The following is an 18,507-nucleotide window of genomic DNA, read 5'->3' on the forward strand; positions in this document are numbered from 1 at the left end:
TAAGAGCTCCACCTTCCTGCTCTTCTTTAGATTATCAGGAATGGGGTGGGAATAGGATTACTTCAATTAAAGAGAAATTCTCTCTCCTTTTACATTTGCCTTTCTGTCAGAACACCCTTCAAAAGCTCCTCGAATTATAGCTTCTTTGAAGATGTGTATACAAATCTGTATCCAAAAGAATGTGGATCAGGGAGACCCAAATTGTCCTCTCCTCTGTTCATTCAACAATATTTATACAGTGCCTTTTATATTATAGGCACTTTTCTAGGCACTGGAGTTACAAAGATGAATAAGGATTTAGAGTATAGTAGGGGAATGAGAACTATAAATTAAAAATCACAATGTGGGGGTGCCTGGCTGGTTCAGTTGGTGGAACATGTGGCTCTTGATATCAGAGTCATGAGTTTAAGCCCCATATTGGGTGTGGAGCCTACTTAATTAAAAAAAAAATTACAATGTAATGTGCTTTCAAAGAGGAATATACGGTGGTATGAGAGCATGGACAAGAAGGTTGTGCTCTGTTTCAGAGGATCAGGTAAGGTTTCCAAGAGGGATGACACTGGATGGGTGAGTAGGAACTAAATGAACAAACACAGTGGGAAAAGAGCTTTCGTTTACAGGGAATTGTGTGTGCAAAGGCATCAAGGTGTAAGAGGACTTGTTGGAAGAAAGAAAAAGCAAAGTTTGAGAGGGAAGAAGAAAGGATGACTACAACTGTAGAGAAGTATATAAGCAGCAAATAGAAAGAAGGGGAAATTGAGGGAGCTTTTTCCTGAGAAACACTCATTTCTTTTTCACAAAGAAGCAAGCTTTGTCAGGGCGCCTGGGTGGTTTAGTCGGTTAAGCATCTGCCTTTGGCTTGGGTCATGATCTCAGGGTCTTGGGATCTAGTCTCATGTCAGGTCAGGCTCCCTGCTCAGTGGCGAGTCTGCTTCTCCCTCTGCCTGCACCCCCTCTCTTGCAAAAATAAATAAAATCTTTATTTTTATTTTTTATTATTTTTATTTATTTGACAGAGAGAGACAGCGAGAGAGGGAACACAAGCAGGGGGAGTTGGAGAGGCAGAAGCAGGCTTCCTGCTGAGCAGAGAGCCCTACGCGGGGCTCAATCTCAGGACCCCGGGATCATGACCTGAGCCTAAGGCAGATGCCTAACGACTGAGCCACCAGGCGCTCCAAAATAAATAAAATCTTAAAAAAAAAAAAAAAGAAGCAAGCTCTGTCATCCAAGATGAAGGGACAAGAATGGAAAAGGGGGCTTAAGGAGACTAACCATGCTCATGTAGGAGAATTACTAAGCAGTACTGAGAGACCATCTGAGAGAAGCAGTAATATAGCTGTTGAAAGTTCTCTCCACCCATTTAGCTTCTTGTCTCCTCTTGATAGAAATTTCTAATTGGTGTACCTTCTGTGGAAGCACCAGTCTTTCTACAGTCCAGTATTCTCCTTGATATTTTTATAACATCCATATTTTACATTCAAAAATATCTTTGAGCACCCACTGTGTAGCTCGTTGCCACAAAGTTAAATACAGTGTTTAAATACAAAGTTAAATACAGCTGGTTGCTACACTGTTAAATACTGTGTCCGCCCTTAAGGAGCTTAGTGACGGCTAATAGAAGAGAGATTGAAGGGAAATATAAAAGGTGAATAATAATAGCACTAAAGGCACAATATGAAACGTACATTAGGGAAGCGTAAGTATAGTATTTGCAAGTTCAGAGTCCTCGCCCTGTTTGATATCATCAGGGCACATCTGTATAGAACATAGGATTCTTTTAAGACCCTGAAGAACCACCGATAACATAGGATCACCTGGAAAATTCAGAGCCATTCCATTAAAAAGAGTGGCATTGAACTGTAAGCATTACATAGACAACTCAACTCTAGCTATTTCATCCAATTGAGATCACTTTATTGCTTTACCCCTTCAGCGGCCTGCAGAAAGCAACCTAGCCTTCTGACTTATTTTTTTTATTAACATTCCACTTAGTTAACATACTGTGTAATATTAGTTTCTGGTGTACAACTTAGTGATTCAACACGTCCATACATCACCCGGTGCTCATCACAAGTGCCCTCCTTAATCCACATCACCTATTTAAGCCATTCCCCACCTCTCCCTTCTGGTAACCATCAGTTTGTTCTCTATAGTTAAGAGTCTGTTTCTTGGTTTGCCTCTCTTTTTTTCCGCTATGATCATTTGTTTTGTTTCTTAAATTCCACATATGAGTGAAATCATATGGTATTTGTCTTTCTCTGACTGACTTATTTTGCTTAGCATAATACTGTCTAGCTCCATACACGTCATTGCAAATGGCACTATTAGGTATTTACCCTAAGGATACAAAAATACTAATTCAAGGGGATTCATGCATCCCGATGTTTATAGCAGCATTAACAACAATAGCCAAATTATAGAAAGAGTGCAAATGTCCATCAACTGATAAATGGATAAAGATGTAGTATATGGCCTTCTGACTTTTTTTTTTTTTTTAATTTTATTTTTTTATTTGACAGAGAGAGAGATAGTGAGAGCAGTAACACAAGCAGGGGGAATGGGAGAGGGAGAAGCAGGCTTCTTGCTGAGCAGGGAGTCCGATGTGGGACTCGATCCCAGGACCCCGGGATCATGACCTGAGCCGAAGGCAGACGCTTAACGACTGAGCCACCCAGGCGCCCTGGCCTTCTGACTTCTTAACTGCTGTCAGTCTCAACTGCCCAGCTACTACTTTCTTGATAGTGGTTCACTCCAAAACTAACTTTCTGTGTTTGTTTCAATGTTGGACCTGCTGAATCTTAACGAATCCTATCCAGCCCCAGCCAGGGATCTTCTGGTCCGAACTCCTGAGCCATTTAACCAAGCAGCAGTTTATAAGCAGACTCATGCTGTTATCAGCAGACTCCTTTACCAGAGAGCTTCTTACCCCCACCACCCTTCAATCTATTTAACCTCATGACAGTCAGTTACATCCTTTTCTACACCATGCCTCATACTTAGAGTAACCAGAATCCTGAACACCTTCAAGGAACAAGCAGAATTTAAACTGACTTGTAACCATATTCTCCCAGAGATGAGGTTATTAGGCTATGTCAGTTTATTTTGATCAAGTATAATCTCTTAGTTTATTTTTTTATTAAATTTCTTTTTTTTTTTTTAAGATTTTATTTATTTATTTGACAGAGAGAGACAGCAAGAGAGGGAACATAAGCAGGGGGTGGGGGAGAGGGAGAAGCAGGCTTTCCGCGGAGCAGGGAGCCCGATGCGGGGCTCAATTCCAGGACCCTGGGATCATGACCTGAGCCGAAGGCAGCCGCTTAACGACTGAGCCACTCAGGCGCCCCTAACCTGTTAGTTTATATTCAGTTCCCTTTATTGATGATTTCAAAGCCTAGGTTTTCTTCTGCATCAACTGGGACGATTATGTGGGGGGTTTTCCCCTTTATTCTTTTGATCTGGTATATTACACTGATGATTTTCCTTTGTTGAACCACTCTTGCATTTCTAAAATAAATCCTATTTGGTCGTGATGTATAATCCTTTTAATATGCTGCCAGATTTGGTTTGCTGGTATTTTGTTGATGCTTTGAAGCACCTAGGCTTTTTTAAAGGATTCACTATTAGGGTTACTAAGAACACTTCACTTCTTGCCAAGTGAGTGTTAGTCCCCTAGTGAATATATCTCTCAAGATGAGTATCAACAATATTTGTAACTACCTTGCAATTATAATATATTTTTTTAATTCAGATATAGTAAAAACTTATCTTTTCTGCATCCTCCTTTAGAAGAATAAACTTTGAGCATCAGTGATAAAGACAAAGCCATTTCCAAAATTATTCTCACTGCAAATTCATAACGAGTGCAAACTTGAAGGCTTCCAACATACAGTTAATGAACAAGAAGGAGGTTCTCAATCTGTTCTCATTTACATCATGACCTCATAGGGATAATTGGGCATTTCTTATTCATTAGATTAAAATCGTGCTTGGCACATAGTAGGCCATTTTTTAAAAGATTTATTTATTTATTTATTTGACAGTGAGAGAGGGAACACAAGCAGGGGGAGAGAGAGAGGGAGAAGCAGGCTTCCCACAGAGCAGGGAGCCCAATGTGGGGCTTGATCCCAGGCCCTGGGATCACGACCTGAGCCAAAGGCAGACACTTAATGACTGAGCCACCCAGGTGCCCCAGTAGGCCCTTTTTTAAAAAACATTTTATTTATTTATTTGACAGAGAGACAGTGAGAGAGGGAATACAAGCAGGGGGAGTGCGAGAAGGAGAAGCAGGCTTCCTGCTGAGCAGGGAGCTCAATGTGGGACTCGATCCCAGGACCCTGGGATCATGACCCGAGCCAAAGGCAGATGCTTAACGACTGAGCCACCCAGGTGCCCCATAGTAGGCCATTAATAAATATTTCTTTTTTTTTTTTTTTAAGATTTTATTTATTTGAGAAGAGAGAACTTGAGCTAGGGGAGGGGCAAGCAGATACCCTGCTCAGTGCGAGCCCCATCCTAGGACCCTGAGATCAAGACCTGGGCCTAAGGCACTGAGCCACCCAGGCGCCCCCTAGCCACACTTTACATACTTGGTTGTCAAGGGACATTTCTATCACTGCAGAAAGTTCTGACAATGCTATGCATGATCTGACAGGTGGGGGAATTCAGTCCTTCACAAATCAGAAACACAACAGCAGTAGAGCCGAAAGGTCTCACATTTATTACTGAGCCAACCTACTGGTGCAGAGGCATAGTCACAGAGAAAAATCATTTCCATGAGAAGACAAGTCTATGGTCAGGTAGGAAGAATGTTTATAGAATGATAGAACACATGATCTTCACGCAGCTTAATTAAATATGTGTGCCAATTAAGTGTGTCATTTTATGATGTGTGACGCCTTATAGACCCAGCTTGGTTCTTCTCCAGTGCCTCCTCTTGGAGTTGTACCTGATCTTATTACCAGTTTTCATCCGAATCCACTGGGGAATGGGATGATTCTGCTTTTGTTTCTTGGCCAGGAATCGCTTGATTCTGAAAGTCTCGTGAGAAGACATGGCGAGAAGCAGCCAGCCACGCAGAGCAGGATGGTGGCAAAAAAGAGAAAGCAGTAAATATTTCTGATAAATGAATGAATGAATAAATAAATTCAGTCTTTGTATTTTGTAAAGAAGAAAAATTGCTTACCCCCAAGAATTATCCTAAGACAATGAATAACATTTTATTTGTGTTTTTTCCTTTTAAAAAAGCAATCAAAACATGAACTGTACATCATAGGACTCTCAGAAGCCTAAACAGGATGGCAAGGGGGTATAGAGCAGCTCCAATACATACCCCACTCCATAGTTAACGAACGAGCCTATGCTTGCTTAGAACACACACCTACCCCATCTCCTGCTGTGCTCCACAGAAAAGTTGCCTTATAATTGCAGGTTTTACTGTATATAGTCCCTATGATGAAACCTAAAAAGGTGTTTTATTAATTCAGTTTTCAGGCAGACCCCAAAAAACCCATCGGGGGACACATTCTGGCTCATGCTTCAACAACAAGAATAAGCTTGAGAAAAGGAAGAGGAGAACTGAGAATTGCCAAGATTTATGACAGGTAAATATTTTCTTATTTTTAATCAGTTTCTTGGGCATATGGCATTAAATAGAATTGCCTCTCCTGAGAGGCTATAATTATACCACTAGCAGATCCTACATGTCTGAATTTCCTTCTCAAAAAGTATTCACTCCATTGGGAAGTCCCTACTATGGACTAGGTTCTAGGGATTCAGGGATTCTGTTGACATATAGACTTGGTCCCTGACCTTCCAAAGCTTACAGTGAAGCTAGATAGCAAAAGAATGATTCCAGTTGAAGTGTGGTCAGTGCAGGGAAAGTATAGAATATGGTAGAGATATATTCTTCTTTCTTCTGCCAGGTTTGTTTTTTGGGTTTTGTTGTTGTTGTTGTTGTTGTTGTTTTTAGGTTTCAGTTTAAACATCACTTCCACAGGGAACCTGTCCCTAACCCTTCAGTCTAAGCTGTACCCTATATTATAATTTATATTCTCTCACGGTACTTTACTTATTTAATAAGAATTATAAACAATAAGTTTTTACAAGAGACCTACAACACACCAGCTGTTCTAGGTTCTGGAGATAGAGCAGTGACTAAAACAGAAAGACAAGGCCCTGCTCTCATAGAGCTTATATTCTACTGGTAATGATTTATGTGATGCATGCCATCCAGCTAGATAGCAAATACCCTGAGGACAGGGACATGATTCTCTTGCCCACTGCTGTATTCCCAGTACCTGAGACATAATAGATGTACAATATTTGTGATTGACTGATTAGCCAACCCTGAGCAACAGGGCAGATTTGTAATAACTCTACCCTAGGGGGCAAAAATCAACCAAAAAGAAATCACATGGGCTCTTAATCTGGTTTTTGCTATGAATCACAGTACTTATTATGGGGTGGGGAAAGGGAGTCCCCCAAAGTTGTGGAACAGGAGGGAGAGGGTGTCCCCAAGAGGCAAGGGCCTCTCTCCTTCTGTCAATTAAATAAATAAATAAAATCTTAAAAAAACAAACAAACAAACAAAAAACACACAGAAGCCAGAGTGATCCCTTGTAAAATTGAGTCAGATCATATCTATCTTCTGCTTAAAACTCTCCAATGGCTCCCCATCTTAACTCAGAATAAAAGCTCGAGTCTCTATAGTGGTTTACTTAGCACTACATGTGTGTCCCTATCCTGTTGCCCCTGCTCTCCTCTCACAGCATTGCAACTTCAGTGGGCACTTTGACGTTCTATAAACGTGCCAGGCACAGTTCTACCTTAGGGGCCTTGTACTTGCCTAGAATCATCTTTCCCCATGTAGCCCTCATTCTGATTATCAATCTCCCCTCCTCTAATCTTTGATCAAATATGACCTTCTCCACAATACCTGTCTAGATCTCCCTATTTAAAATTGCAACTCCTCCCAGTTTCCACACTTCTACTGTCCCTTACCCAGCTCTATTTTTTCTTTCCCCATAACACTTATCATCTTCTAACATATTACATAATATATTTGTTATGTTCATTATTTATTATCTGTTTCTTCTTCTCCCCAAATATAAGTTCCACGAGGACAGGGATCTTTGTCTATTTTTTTCACTTCTAGATTTCAAGTGCCTACAACAAAGATTTAGCAGGTGCTCAATAAATACTTTCTTAGTGAATGAATGAAAGGCCTTGCCCAGATCACACAATCAATAAAAGATGGAACTGGGATTAGAATCTGTACTGTCTGAATCTAGGGCCAACACTTTTAATCATTACACTATTTCTCAGTTTGTTAAAGATGCTCTATTTTGGACAGTCATAACATCTGCTATAGTTACTGCCGTGGCTTCCACTACTAACTTACACAGATGTAAGAGAAAAACATTTCTTGTTCGGAGAAAACACAAAATTCTCGAGGAATTGAGCAGAAAAAGGTTATCGGAAGAATTCCCAGATATACAAGAGTGACTACAAAAATGAACTAAGCTCTTTCCCTAGAATGTCACTATAGGGGGCACCTGGGTGGCTCAGTTGGTTAAGCGTCTGCTTTTGGCTCAGGTCATGATCCCACTATAGTTACAGACTCCCTAAGTAATTATAGCTGGCCCCCAGTCTGCATTTTTCTCTCTTTAAAACTTTTTTTTAAAAGATTTTATTTATTTATTTGACAGAGAGAGCGAGCACAAGCAAGGAGAGCAGCAGGCAGAGGCAGAGGGAGAAGCAGGGTCTCCACTGAGCAGGGAGCCCGACTCAGGGCTCAATCCCAGGACCCTAGGATCGTGACCTGAGCTGAAGGCAGTTGCTTAACTGAATGAGCCACCCAGGCACCCCGCTCTCTTTAAAACTTTTGAGTGAAGAAAAACCCCATTTTTTTTATTCCACTTAGCGTATCTGAGATTGGTGGACATTAAAAACAAAGAACTCTACTGAATTCGAAGAAAAAACAAATTTTAAATAATTACCAAGAACTGAAAAGGCACCCAAATGGTCGAGTTTCTGAAGTAATTGTTTTTGATTCTATTTCTAGAACCAAAAAAGCAAACAAATCCCAGGTCAATTTTGCAGATACCTTTCTTGGTCCTCCTCTTTCTCATCTCCTTAGCTTCCTGCCATTTGAAAGTGGCCAACTGAGTATTTTCCATCAAAGCCAAAAGGTTATTTTCTGATTCAGCTCAGGCCTTCTTATCCAGCTCTAGTTTTAGTTTAGCAAGACCGGCCTTATTTATAGCCCATTTACTATCTTCGGCGGGGAGGGGGGCCTGCTATTTCCTAAGGGAAGTAACCTAACCCATAGTGTGCTCAGAGTATACTGCCTAATCTCCACCCCTCTAATAAAACAAAACAAATAAACAAAATCAAAAAACAAAAACCAGCTTTGAGAGGCAATAAAGTCTGGTGGTTGAGAACATAAGCTTTGGGGGCGCCTGGTCGGCTCAGTCGGTTAAGCATTTGCCTTCCGCTCAGATTGTGGTCCCAGGGTCCTGGGATCAAGTTCCACTGGAATCAAGTCTGGCATCGGGCTCCTGGCTCAGTGGTAAGCCTGCTTCTCCCTCTGCCTGCTGCTCCCCCTACTTGTGCTCTCTCTCTCTCTCTCTCTCGCTGACAAAAAAAATAAATAAAATCTTTAAAAAAAAAAGAAAGAACAACAACAACATTGAGCTTTGGAGTCAAATAACTTAGTCTCTTATCCAGCATCTTCATTTACCAGCAATTGTGACCTTGGGCAAATTACTTCTCTCTGAACCTCGATCTTCTCATCTGTAAAATGGGGATAATAATACAGACCCAAGAGTTCTCATAAAGTTAAAATGATATAAAGGAGACCGACATGTAGTAATTAGTAAATACTTAATAAATGAAAGCTTTTAATGTTACTAAACAATCACCAAAACCTGGATATAATAACAGCACAAAATAGCAGTAGCTCTTTCTCTCATGATCAATAATTTTCAAATTTTTATTTCTTGTTTAGCCTTTTACTTGAGTTTTAGATATTCGTTTCCAACTGCTTGCAGAACTCCTCTACAGGACTATCACACAGGTACTTCAAACACAACATACCTAAACCTAACTTTCTTCTTCTCTCTCTCTTTCTCTTTTTTTTTTTTTTTTAGATCTTATCGTTTGTTTGAAAAAGAGAGAGAGCACAATGTGGTGGGAGGGGGCAGAGGGAGAGGGAGAAGCAGACTCCCCACTGAGCAGGGAGGCTGATGCAGGCTTGATCCCAGGACCCCGAGATCATGACCTGAGCCAAAGGCAGACACTCAACCAACTGAGCCACCCAGATGCCCCTATTCTTCTCTTTCTTATCTATAACACAAGTATATATTCCCATATTTTTGTTTATACTATTCCCTCTGCCTAGAATGCCCCCATTTCTGCCTCAAAAGCCTCTTCAAATATTATCTATGAGGCCTTTCCTAATCAACCTCACCGGTATAATGTCTCCTTTCTTTTTTCTTTTTTTTTAAGATTTTATTTATTTATTTGACAGAGAGAGACACAGCGACAGAGGGAACACAAGCAGGGAGAGTGGGAGAGGGAGAAGCAGGCTTCCCGCTGAGCAGGGAGCCCGATGCTGGGCTCGAGCCCAGGACCCTGGGATCATGACCTGAGCCGAAGGCAGACGTGTAACGACTGAGCTACCCAGGCGCCCCTAATGTCTCCTTTCTTTAGAGTTCTGTAACATATATATTGACTTTATGAAATTTAGCTTACTTTGCATATTTGTCATACGCCATACATAGTTCACCTGTTAGACTTCTTGAGAGTAGGGACTCAGTCCCATTTTTATGAAATCTGTAGGGTTTAGCACATACTAACATATGATTTTCACAAGTTGAAAACATGACTTTCTTGTAAATAAATATAAAATAAACATGTGTCAAAGACTTGATTTAACTCAAGTAATGAAGAAACTGATTCAAAGGATAATTTGAAAGAGATTTATTTAGTCAATCAAAGGAATGCTGAAATAAATTTGCTAATAGATGAAAAACTGGTTAATATAAGGCAATAAATTGTAACATTTGAAGTTGTTTTTTCTACTAGAGGGAAATCAATTGCTTCTCTACACAATGAAATTCATTTCCAGTGCTAAAAAGACTGGAATCATCTGCATCACCCTCAGACAAGAATCACCTGCATTGCTCTCAGTTTTCCACAAATTAACCTCTACTCCTACAGTTTTGTAGAATAAAGTAAAAGGTGAAACCTAAAAGATCATATAATCACATACAAATATAAAATGTTAAAGATTTTATTTAAGTCATTAATTAATGCAGGAACTAATAAGATTTTATAATCAGATCAAAGAAAAAATCAAAATAACACACATATGGAGCCAAATAAGGAATGCTAAAATGAATTAGAAATTGATCAAAAACAGGTCAATATCCATAGGACAAGAATCAATTGCATTCCTCCTCATACAATTTACATTTCTATGGACAAGAATAATTTGTATTACTCATGGTTACCTACAACTTGCAGAGTTGTCAAGTAGCTCAAAGACAACGAAAAGCAGAGTCCTCACAGAATTGGGGAACCTGGAAGGATGTGCTGGGCAACCTATTTTTCCACTGAAGGTACTTGGTAATCTTTTAGTTCACTTCAGAGCCTTTCACAATTTTGGCCTGCATTGGCCTAGTCAGCAGAAACGTGCACCTCCCCCCTTTTGACCCAGACCCCTGAAGGCCTGCCACACTGTTGCCTGAGAGTATGCTGGAAGAACACCCAGTTATTCCTTCTGCCTATTTCCAAGTTTGGGGTCATTTTTCTTGACATTCAGAACCTTAGAAATGCAAGTTGTTCGGTGTTTGTGAGGGTTGGTAATCCTTGCAGGTAAATTCTATAGTCCATATTTAGCTGTAGCAACTCTGAAATGTCTCTGGAGACTCAGACTGATAGGGGTGTGATGCCTGTGACATGAATATGGTATTTATAGAAATAGAGCTTTTTTTAAACTTCTGTTCCCTTGTATTCTGTTAGCCCTGAGATGCCTGAAAATGAAGCCACCTTCGCAATAACTGCTGGAGGGATTGGGGATGCCAAGGAGTAGGTGGCGAATTGATGCAGATTGTTTCTTAGTGCTTATTAGGAGCTGAAGAAATGGAAGAGCGGTCTCAAATTTCAGACCTTGAAGTAAGAGTTTGTTTTTTTCACATGTTATTACAGAAAAGTCAACAAAAGGAATTTAAATCTTATATTTATCCTAAAAGTCCCTGATGTATAATCACTATACATTGTATGTCAATTCAGGGAAAAAAAAAAAAAAAAATATATATATATATTCATACATGTGTATATATGAATAAAGCTATTGAAAACTAATTGGGAAGGGGTACTTGATCCTATCACTTTAGCTGTCCAAAGTCAGCCACTAAACAGAAAATCTAAGAGCCCAGAAATGCACCATTCTCCTATCATTTCCCCTTGAACACTTACAGAAGTGGACACACTTCCAAAAGAGGGGAAACCATTTACAGGACACACAAAAAAGCTTTTTTTATTTACAACATCAAACTGTACATTCAGCTCTATAGCAATGGAAAAGAAATATTAAATTAAACTAAATTTTAAACCATTTGACTTTTTGACAAGTTGAAATTACTTTTAAAAAATGTATTTCTGATTCAAACATATTTTATGGGGTGATAAAGAGGAAGGTAACTAGGAAATTTACAGTTTGGGGTAATCAATGTAGCATGAGTTTTATATATATATATATTTTTAAAGATTTTATTTATTTATTTGACGGAGAGAGACACAGTGAGAGAGGGAACACAAGCAGGGGGAGTGGGAGAGGGAGAAGCAGGCTTCCCGCCGAGCAGGGAGCCCGATGCGGGGCTCGATCCCAGGACCCTGGGATCATGACCTGAGCCGAAGGCAGACGCTTAACGACTGAGCCACCCAGGTGCCCCATGAGTTTTATATTTTAAGTTTGGGGTAGAGAATTCAAAATATTTTTTTTTAAATATTAAAGTTAAAATTAAAGTTAATTTCTGAACACTAAATTTAGAAATGTGCAAAAGAATATTGTTTTTTTCTGTTAAACAAAAATAAAATCTAGTTTTCAGAATGAATGTATGATAAAAGTATTTCAAAATTAAAATACTATTTATAATGACAATCTTTATAGACCTCAAAAAGATTTCATCTCTTACGTTGCATCACCTTGTATGAAAATGCAAGTATTGAAAGTACCATTTGTTACAAAAGATATTTGATTATCCATTCTCATTCACTCAGCAACGCTTAGAGCTAAAAAATAGACAAGGAAAGTATGGTTCCTGCCCCCAAAGAATGTGTACACTAGTTAAGAGAAAATACTAATATTTATGAAAGAATGAAAGAGAGCAAATGTTTATTTAATTAATTTATCAGTAGTGTGGTCTTGGATTATAGGATTCCAAAAATGGGAGAGGAAAGGTTAAGCTGTGGGACAGCATGTGCAAAGGCAGAGAAGCTGGGATTTGGAAACAGAGACCAGCCTGACAAGCAGAAATTGTTCAGTGTGGGGTACTGGGAAATAAGAGCTTTTTTTTGTTTTTACTTTTTTTATACCACAGAAGCTGTTTTCTGAAGAAGCAGAGATAAGTCATCTAGGAGCAGATTTTCTGTATTCAGCAAAGTCACTTAAATGACTTCTTTTGGTATACAAATATAAATGCATACTTTTTGTCCTGGGGAAGGGAAGATTTTGTTACTTGATAAAAACTGAGCTACAGCTAAAGATTCCCTGGTATGCAGAGCACTAGAGGGCAATGGACTAATTTATATAGGAGCCCGGAGCCTTTTGGTAGGAAAGGAAATATAAGTCTCAAGATCTGAGATTCAGAAAAATTTTCTGGATTAAATTGAGTAACCCCCTCACCAATGAGAATTTACCGAGAGGTGGGCAGTAGGTTTGGAAACCAGCGCCTAATCCAAGGGCCTACCGTTCCGTGGGGAGGCTAGTTACAATATGACATGTAGCTAAAGCCGGAAACCTCTCTGGGTCCAGCTACTCTATGTGTCCTGCTTTGGAGAACAGTAGCTGAGAACAGTGAACTAAGAAGCTGTAACCTTGGGGCCCAACTTTGGGACAGCACAGCAGATTGTGCGGTGCCCATAGAACTCTGCTAGGCCAGGGTTCAATATGCTGAGGCTTTCCAGTCCTCCCCCTCCTCTCACTCCTGAAACAGCTCTCACTCCTTATTCTAAGAGGGACAGAAAAGCTAAAAAACGAGCTTTTTTTGGTCAGGACTCTTTTGGTTGCAAGCCACAGAAACTCAAAGTAGCAAATGGAAGATAGGAATTCATTGGTTCATGAAACCAAAAAGTCCAGAAGTAGTGCTGACTTTAGCCACAGATGGAGCCAAGATCTCAAACAGCATCATCAGGACCTGCCTCCTTTTCGGGTCTGATCATTTCCATGCTGCTCTTGTTCGCAGACAGGCTTTCCCCGCATAGTAGCCAAGATGCTGCTTGAGGCTCTAGGCTTACATCCCACTAAGTTAGAAAACCCACTAGAAAAAGCATGCCTTTTTCCTCCATAGATTATTCATTCTGTGGAAAAAAACAAACAAAGACTATCAAATGAGAACAGAGGTTATTTACTCAGAGTTTGCTACAGCAAGAGAGTCAGTGACCTCTATTTGCTTTTCATAGAGACTCAAAGGCAGGCAGAGGAATGGGAAAGCTTTATAGTAGAAGAAGGAAAGGCTTTAGATGTGTTCTGATTGGAAGTTGTTGGCATGGGGAAGCTGGAGGATTAATCTGATGGAGACATAGAAAATGGATAAAGGAAATAACACTGGCATCAGGGAGACATTTTAGGAAACAGTTACAAAAATTAAACTGTGAGATGGTAAATACTGGGACTGGAGTAGCAGTGAAATAGACATTTCAAGAAGGTGGTTAAGAATTGGTGTGAGAATGGGGCGCCTGGGTGGCTCAGTTGGTTAAGCGACTGCCTTCGGCTCAGGTCATGATCCTGGAGTCCCGGGATTGAGTCCCATATCGGGCTCCCTGCTCAGCAGGGGGTCTGCTTCTCCCTCTGCCCTCTTCCCTCTCGTGCTCTCTGTCTCTCATTCTCTCTCTCTCAAAAAGAAAAAAAAAAAAAAGAATTGGTGTGAGATTGAATAAAAACAGAAGAGTCACAGGTGACTATTGACAAAGTTCTCTAACCTATGAAAGGAGATTATATTTGTATCATGATCAGGAATGAGGAAGTGGCTAATAGAGATTAGGGCTTTTACCTGGGAAGGTTTGTGTATTAGTTTTCTAGGACTGCCATAACCAAATACCATAAACTGGATGGCTTAAACAACAGAATTTTATTGTCTCACAGTTCTGGAGGCTATAAGTCCAAGGTCAAGGTTGGCTCCTTCTGAGGTCCATGAGGGAGAATCTGTTCCCTGCCTCTTCCATAGCTTCTGTTGGTTTTCTGGTGACCTTCAGCATTCCTTGGCTTGTAGAAGAATCATCCCATTTCTGCCTTCATCTTCACATGACATTCTTACTATGTGTATGTCTTTGTGTTCAAATTTCCCCCTTTTATAAGGGTACCAGTCATGTTGGATTAGATGCCCACCCTACTCTAGTGTGACCTCAATTTAACTAATTACATCTATAATGACCTTATTCCAAAATAAGGTCACATTCTGAGGTATTAGGGGTTAGGACTTCAGTGTATGAATTTTAGTGGGGACAGGGACCATAGCAGTTAGTAAGAATCAGGTAAAGTCAAGGGTCAAACATTGTTGGCCTGTAACCTCCTCAGGAGCTTCCCAGGGGTAATCTGAAATCAGCCCCCATGGGTGGAGGACAGGGAGAGACTGAAGAAAGAGGCAGACCCCTCTCTTGGTGGGTGGCCATTTTTTTTTTTTTTTTTAAAGATTTTATTTATTTATTTGACAGAGAGAGACATAGCGAGAGCAGGAACACAGGCAGGGGGAATGGGAGAGGGAGAAGCAGGCTTCCCGCCGAGCAGGGAGCCCGATGCGGGGCTCGATCCCAGGACCCTGAGATCATGACCTGAGCCGAAGGCAGACGCTTAACGAGTGAGCCACCCAGGCGCCCGGTGGGTGGCCATTTTAATAAGCAAAAGGAACCTACATATGAGGCTTGTCTCAGGCAGTGGCAAGACAAGTTTGGATCCCTGCGCCCGCCCACCAAATCTTAAAAGTTTATGGAGAGGCCTTAACTGGGTTCAGTCACATTGAGAAGACCAAGAACACCGTACAGGTGTTCTCAACACCACACTATCTCAAGTCTATCCTTAGAAAAATGGGAAAGACAAGTGAAACCCATACTCTAAGGATGGGGGAGGGGGTAAGGAGCTCCGATTGCCTGAGACTAGCTCACAGGTCAACAGGCATTCATGTCTTCTCAGTGACCTCCCCTAACAAACACCAGGATGCACAAGACACAATCTGTACTCAATACAGGCTACAGTCAGAAACATGTAAGTCAAGATCTAGGGAAACCTAGTATCTACTTAGAAAATGAAGAGGGTGGGGGCGCCTGGGTGGCTCAGTTGTTAAGCGTCTGCCTTCGGCTCAGGTCATGATCCCAGGGTCCTGGGATCGAGCCCCACATCGGGCTCCCTGCTTGGCGGGAAGCCTGCTTCTCCCTCTCCCACTCCCCCTGCTTGTGTTCCCTCTCTCTCTGTGTCTCTCTCCGTCAAATAAATAAATAAAATCTTTAAAAAAAAAAAAAGAAAAGAAAATGAAGAGGGTGAAATAGAATATTTCTACCACTCCTTTCTAACTTTCCTGTTCAATCATTCCTTAAACAGAAAAGAAAAAAACAAGGATAGAAAGCCCGGTTAGAATAGGGTGGCCAAGCCAAAAATAGGGAATACAATAGACTAGGCACCTGAGAAGGGATATCTTTTTATGGCGAAAAGAGGGATTGGGACCTTGGACACCAAGCTTCCCTGGTCAAGTCTTCTTCACCTGACTCTGGCTTGGATATAGTGAATGTTTATAATTTTTTGGTTGTACAGTTTCCATTTTTCAATTATAATAACACTCTGGTTTTCTTTTAAAGAGTTACCTCTCCCCAGTTCGTGTAGTCTCTCCTGAGACATCGGATACTGAGTGATAGTTGCAAGGATTGAAACATGGGTTAGAAGCCACTCATTTGTACAGTGACAGCAGGGTGGCCGAGCCAGCAGCAGTGGCAGTGACCTGGCAGTCTGTTCCTGCTGCTAGACTGCAGGTTTCTGACTCCTCAACTGCAGTGTTGTTCAAACTCCTGTCCATCCCTGGGGTGGTTTTCCAGCCTCCTGCCAACTCAATGACTCCTAATGTCCTTCTGACAAATTTTCCTTTGCTTCAGCTAGCCAGAGTTGGACTATACATCCTACTTGCCATCTAGAACTCCAACCAAGGCACAGAGAAAGTGATTCCCAAATGCTGCTTCAGGGAAATGGAGAAAAAAGAAGCCAGGAAGGGCTTGCTTAACACCCAGATGAAAGATTCCTTATTATTCATACTCTTCATATATTCTTCTATACCAGTCTTTTTTGTTTTGTTTTGTTAAGTAGGCTCCATGCACAGTGTGGAGCCCCATGCAAGGCTTGAACTCATGACCCTGAGATCAAGACCTGAGCTGAAGTCAAAAGTCAGACACTTAACCTACTGAGCCACCCAGGTGCCCCAGTCTTTAATATATTAAAAGGAAATTTGGGGGATGCCTGGGTGGCTCAGTCGGTTAAGCATCTGCCTTTGGCTCAGGTCATGATCCTAGGGTCCTGGGATCGAGTCCTGCATCGGGCTCCTTGCTCAGCGGGGAGCCTGCTTCTCCCTCTGCCTGCCACTCATCCTGCTTGTGCACTCTCTCTCTCTCTCTGATAAATAAATAAAATCTTTAAAAAAAAAAAAGGAAATTTGGGATTTTACTTGGCTGAATATAAAAGAAAAACTGAAAATAATGGTGTCTTAAACAAAATCAAGGTTTATATTTCTCTCATTGACAAGTAATCTGAAGCCAGGCAGTCCAGAGATGTTATGGTACCTCTACTTTGTCCTAGGGACCCCTACTTTGTCATCAGGCTTCTTTCTGCTTGACCATTCTCGCTCTTGGTTTCCATCCTCAGGGTCACCTTATGGCCTAAGATAGTGCTTGGAACTCTTGTCAGAGAAACCAAGCTGGGGGAAGAAAGATGAAAGGCAGAAGGGCAGAAAAAAAAGGTTCCTTCCAGCTGAGTCAACCCCTGTGAAGCAGCCCTCCCACACACTTCTGCTCGTATCTCATTGGCCTGAACTCAGTCACAAAGCCATATCTACACACAAAGAAGTAGGGAACTAGTCTTTTGTTCTAGACAGCAATATGCCCAGCTAGAACTGAGAGTTCTGTAAGTAAGGGGGAAAAGGAGAACAGTTGTTGGGTAAGCAACTAGCAGTCTCTACCACAAAATCTTTTACTTCCTCAGCAAAGACAAACTCATTGAAGGTCTGTTATATACAATGCAGGGCATTTCAGGGGTTTTCTATTTGTACCGGTAGAGCTGGTTGAGGAATATATCAGTTAGAATGCCTTCAGCTGTGGAGCACCTGGCTGGTTCAGTGGGTGGAGCATGAGACCCTTGATCTCAGAATCGTGAGTTCGAGCCCACATCAGATGTAGAGAGTACTTTAAAAAAAAAAAAAAAGAATGCTTTCAGCAGCAAGTAACAGAAAACCCAACTCAAAGGAACTTAAGCAGTGAGGAAATATGCCTTCTCATATAATTAAAAGTCCAGAAGTTGACCTTAATTAATTAACTAGTCAGTTCATTAATATAATTAATATAGTACTTAAGTTAATAGCAACTATATAATGTCATCAAGGGTCCAGGTTCTTCCTGTTTCTTCACTTTCCCATCCTCAGTGCTGGTTCATTCTCCAAAAGCTCCCCTCATGGTCAAAAGATGGTTATAGGGTTCTATTTCACATCCTAATATGACAACATCTAGATAAAAGAGCAAGGAAACAACCCAGTCACACAGCTGCCTTCAGCTCATGGGTTGGCTGGAGGGTCTAAGATGGCTTCACCCATGTGTCTAGGGTCATGGCAGGGATGGATGAAAGGGTGGGACTTCTCTCTGTCATCATTCAGTTGTCTAGCCTGAGCTTCTACATGGTACCTGCGTTCCAGAAAGGCAAGTGCTTATCAAGCTTCTACTTATCTCATGCTTACTAATGTCCTATTGGCCAAAGCAAGTCATGCACCAAGCCCAGAGTCATTGTGGGAGGGGACTACACAGGAGCTTGAACGCCAGGAGCTATGGTTCCTTGGAAGTCATCAGTGTAACAGTATTCTACAGGGTACTATGTTGGGCCTTTGTAGGTAGGGAGAATTCATCGTCAAGAGCTTACAGTATGGTCAGAAACATGAGACACAAGCTATTAGAAAGTTAAATAGCAACACAGGATTTAAATAACATTTTTAAGACTATGTAAGTCTAAAGGCAGACACAGAGAAAGGAGTTTCGACCTGGGAA

General features: G+C 41.0%; 2 protein-coding genes across 2 annotated transcripts in view; one reads left to right on the forward strand and one right to left on the reverse strand.

Annotated features, from left to right (window-relative positions):
* The window catches only part of DMC1 (DNA meiotic recombinase 1), a 45,276-nt gene extending 34,086 nt beyond the window's left edge, over positions 1–11,190 (forward strand). The window contains exons 13-14 of the mRNA XM_034987507.1: positions 5,484–5,600; positions 11,026–11,190. Coding sequence (XP_034843398.1) covers positions 5,484–5,600; positions 11,026–11,095 — 187 coding nt within the window. The 3' untranslated portion in view covers positions 11,096–11,190. The remainder of the gene's footprint in view (positions 1–5,483; positions 5,601–11,025) is intronic.
* Positions 4,897–5,079, reverse strand: LOC117998678 (60S ribosomal protein L39-like). Its single transcript, XM_034987508.1, has one exon. It carries the CDS (start codon positions 5,050–5,052, stop codon positions 4,897–4,899), a length of 156 nt encoding a protein of 51 aa, XP_034843399.1. The 5' UTR covers positions 5,053–5,079.
* Positions 11,191–18,507: the final 7,317 nt, after the last annotated feature.

This window comes from Mirounga leonina, unplaced genomic scaffold (assembly GCF_011800145.1).
Source record: "Mirounga leonina isolate KUSES-001 unplaced genomic scaffold, KU_Mleo_1.0 Mir_418, whole genome shotgun sequence".
NCBI lineage: Eukaryota > Metazoa > Chordata > Mammalia > Carnivora > Phocidae > Mirounga > Mirounga leonina.

Bases quoted from the DNA above. Each gene is read 5' to 3' on its own strand.
- LOC117998678 (XM_034987508.1), bottom strand. From the start codon at position 5,052: ATGTCTTCTCACGAGACTTTCAGAATCAAGCGATTCCTGGCCAAGAAA.